The sequence below is a fragment of the Phytophthora infestans genome, genomic scaffold, assembly GCF_000142945.1.
Source record: "Phytophthora infestans T30-4 supercont1.2890 genomic scaffold, whole genome shotgun sequence".
Lineage (NCBI taxonomy): Eukaryota > Oomycota > Peronosporomycetes > Peronosporales > Peronosporaceae > Phytophthora > Phytophthora infestans.
The window spans coordinates 1-2,738 of NW_003305780.1; the positions used below are offsets into that span (position 1 = coordinate 1).

The window sequence follows — 2,738 nt, forward strand, 5'->3', positions numbered from 1 at the left end:
CCATGGCATACCACAGGCATTTTCAGTACAATTGAACCAGTAAAAGAGAGGCCTACTCCGCAGCAATCGGAACGGGCAATAAAAAGATATTTACGGGAGATAGGGCAGACAACGTCCAAACGAGAGAACCGCATTGATCTGTGCTACTGGGGCTCAGAAGTGACGCTGAAAATGATCTCAAAAATCCTCAATAAGAAGATCTATGTGGTCGTGGCGTCAACTGGGCTGGAGACATCAAGCTTCCAGGTTTTCTACCCAGCTCAAAGTAACAGAAATGGCGAAACCTACATGACAGTGAAAGAAAAGAACTTCAGCATTGGGGTACCAGAGGACTGGATACAAGATATTCAAGCAGGTTTTAAAACGGATGACACGCCTACTCAAGGCCCGATTGTTCTCTTATTTCAGTCAGAGCATTACACTTGGCTCCGATTTGCCAAACGTGAGGACGGGGCGTCACTGGATGAAAGTCAAACTGAAGCAGCCCCAATGGAGTTAGATGAAATGGAAGAACCACCGGGAGAACTACCACATACGAGCTATTAAAGTAATATGGTCCACACAGTACAGGCGCTGGATAGCAGCAAGGAGGAGATAATGGTCAAGGATGTCTCCGTTGCAGACGCACCAAGGGGGGGGGGCAGTCCACAGCAAGGAGTGAACAGGAGGAAATCAACAGGTTTGGAGGAATTCGCAAAAATGAATTAGAAACCGCTCAGATCGCTGGTCTACTTGGCTTACCACCAGGAAAACGCCGTGAGTTAAAAGAGCTTAACTTGAAGGAGGGGAACAATGGACTACGTTGTACGAGATAACTGTGGAGACTCTGCTAAAATGGAAAGAAATACTAAAAGAAGAAGATATTGAGTCTTTATACACGGAGTCTCAAACACCTGCCAGTTCGGAACAGGAGTCAGAATGGTTATCACAAGATACCATTATGGAGGAGGCCAAGGGACCGGAGAGGAGCTTAATGGCGAGCTGCGAGCTGCACACTCGGAACTTGCAGGTGTTCGTGGCGAGAACCTCCAGCTGAAGGAGAAGGTCCGCCAGCTGCAGGCCCAGCTCGCACTCGCGTCTCTGTAGATAACCAAAGACCAAACCCTCTCGCCAGCTCAATTGGAGCGATCGCAACGGACACTGGACGGGTGGCTTCTAGTAAGTGGCTGCATCCCTGTTGCACCTACCTACACTTTGCCTCCCCCTCCCCAAACCATCCGATTGCTCTTGTGTGTTGGGCTCTGCACAAGACGTTGACCGAAATAAAAGGTTTGTGCTCGGAAATTCTCTTGGCAGCGTTTTCGTGCTCTCATCTTGAGCACTACGTGTACAGTACACTCCTCCCGGTTAGTGGTCTACAGTACTGCACCCTACGTAATCGGATATCAATATTGTCAATTCCGTCCAAAATTGCCGATGCGGGGCGAGTCAGAGAAAGGCAACAATCCACAACAAATCGACACGACGCTCTGAGTGGCTCAAATTGCAAACTTAGATGGGTATATTGGCTACAATACGACCAATAATATGCATGTTCCACATTGAAGCGAGCGTGCGCTGACTTTGTCGAGTCAACCACACGTTTTGTTCACCTTGAACTGCAGCAATTTTGCCCACTCCGAGAAAAGAGGATCCTCTGCGCTCCAGATACCGTCTGTAACGGGGTACGTATCCCTAAGTGTACCCCTAGTTACATGAAGTGTGACACGTGACCTGTGAACTTCACTGAGAGTTTGTATACTCTCGAAAGCTAACTTCCTCTAGCGCAAGGTGCTGTGTGACCCCGTCACACTTTGAAACGGGGTACGTAGCCCTAAGTGTACCCTGGTTACATGAAGCGTGACACGTCATACTTCGGGATATTTGGTACAGAGTACTAAGGTCGTCCAAAGCCAACCATTGGTTGATGACATTGCATTCCTAGAGCTCGCGATGGACGCGGCTCTGATCTCGACCGATCACCTTCGTGTTGCTTTTGCACTCTCCAACCTTAGCGGCCGTGCTAAGAGTTGGGTGTACGCACGGGAAGCAACATCCCCTGGATATTTCACATCCTGGGCTCAGCTAGCTCTGAGCCGCGTTCCTCCAGGCGAGCTACGTGTACCGCCAGCGTTCGCGCTTCCTCTCGTGTAAACAAGGGAGGCGTGAGCTGCACGAGTACGTGCAAGAGATACGGGAACTCACAGCGTCCCTAGTGGGAAACCCACTCAACGAACACATCAAGATGGCAGTGCTCATGGACGGCCTTCGAGTGGGCCCCGTACGCACTCAGCTGTTTCGGGTGCAGTCAAACACCCTTGAAGAGGCGATTCAAGTGGCTCTTCAAAAAGAGCACAGCCATCGCCAGGCGCGTACGCCGGCCTCAGCGTGGCCTGGGAGCTCCTTGTCGGCTCCCGGTCGAACAAGCCCCAACGGACCAGTTCCCGTGGAAATCGGGTCCTCCGAGCAGCGCGACATCCGCTGCTTCGGCTGCGGGAAGATGCCCCGCGGAAAGACTCCGCAGACGGTCTTTCCCCAAGCCTGTCCTCAAGGGTCGCTGGCAAAAGCCAGGATCTCGGGGACAGGGGAACGCCGGGAACCAGTAGGGGCGGTCCGCCCTACTGGGGAAGAACTACGTCTTCGTGATGGGTGGGCGGGTGGCGCGTACCACGGGGACTTAGCCCCTGAGAGTCTTCGCACTCTCGAATCGGCGAAGAGCAGCGGCGGGCTGCTCGTAGTACACGGCTGTGTACGGGGAT

At 52.3% G+C, this 2,738-nt stretch overlaps 1 protein-coding gene across 1 annotated transcript; it reads left to right on the forward strand.

Moving 5' to 3' along the window:
• Positions 1 to 108: 108 nt before the first annotated feature.
• On the forward strand, positions 109 to 1,086 carry PITG_22409 (uncharacterized protein; the record flags this gene model as incomplete). Its single annotated transcript, XM_002909787.1, has 2 exons — positions 109 to 355; positions 1,010 to 1,086. Coding segments are annotated over 2 exons (324 nt in total), but the record flags the coding sequence as incomplete, so codon positions are not given.
• Between the last annotated feature and the right edge of the window lie 1,652 nt (positions 1,087 to 2,738).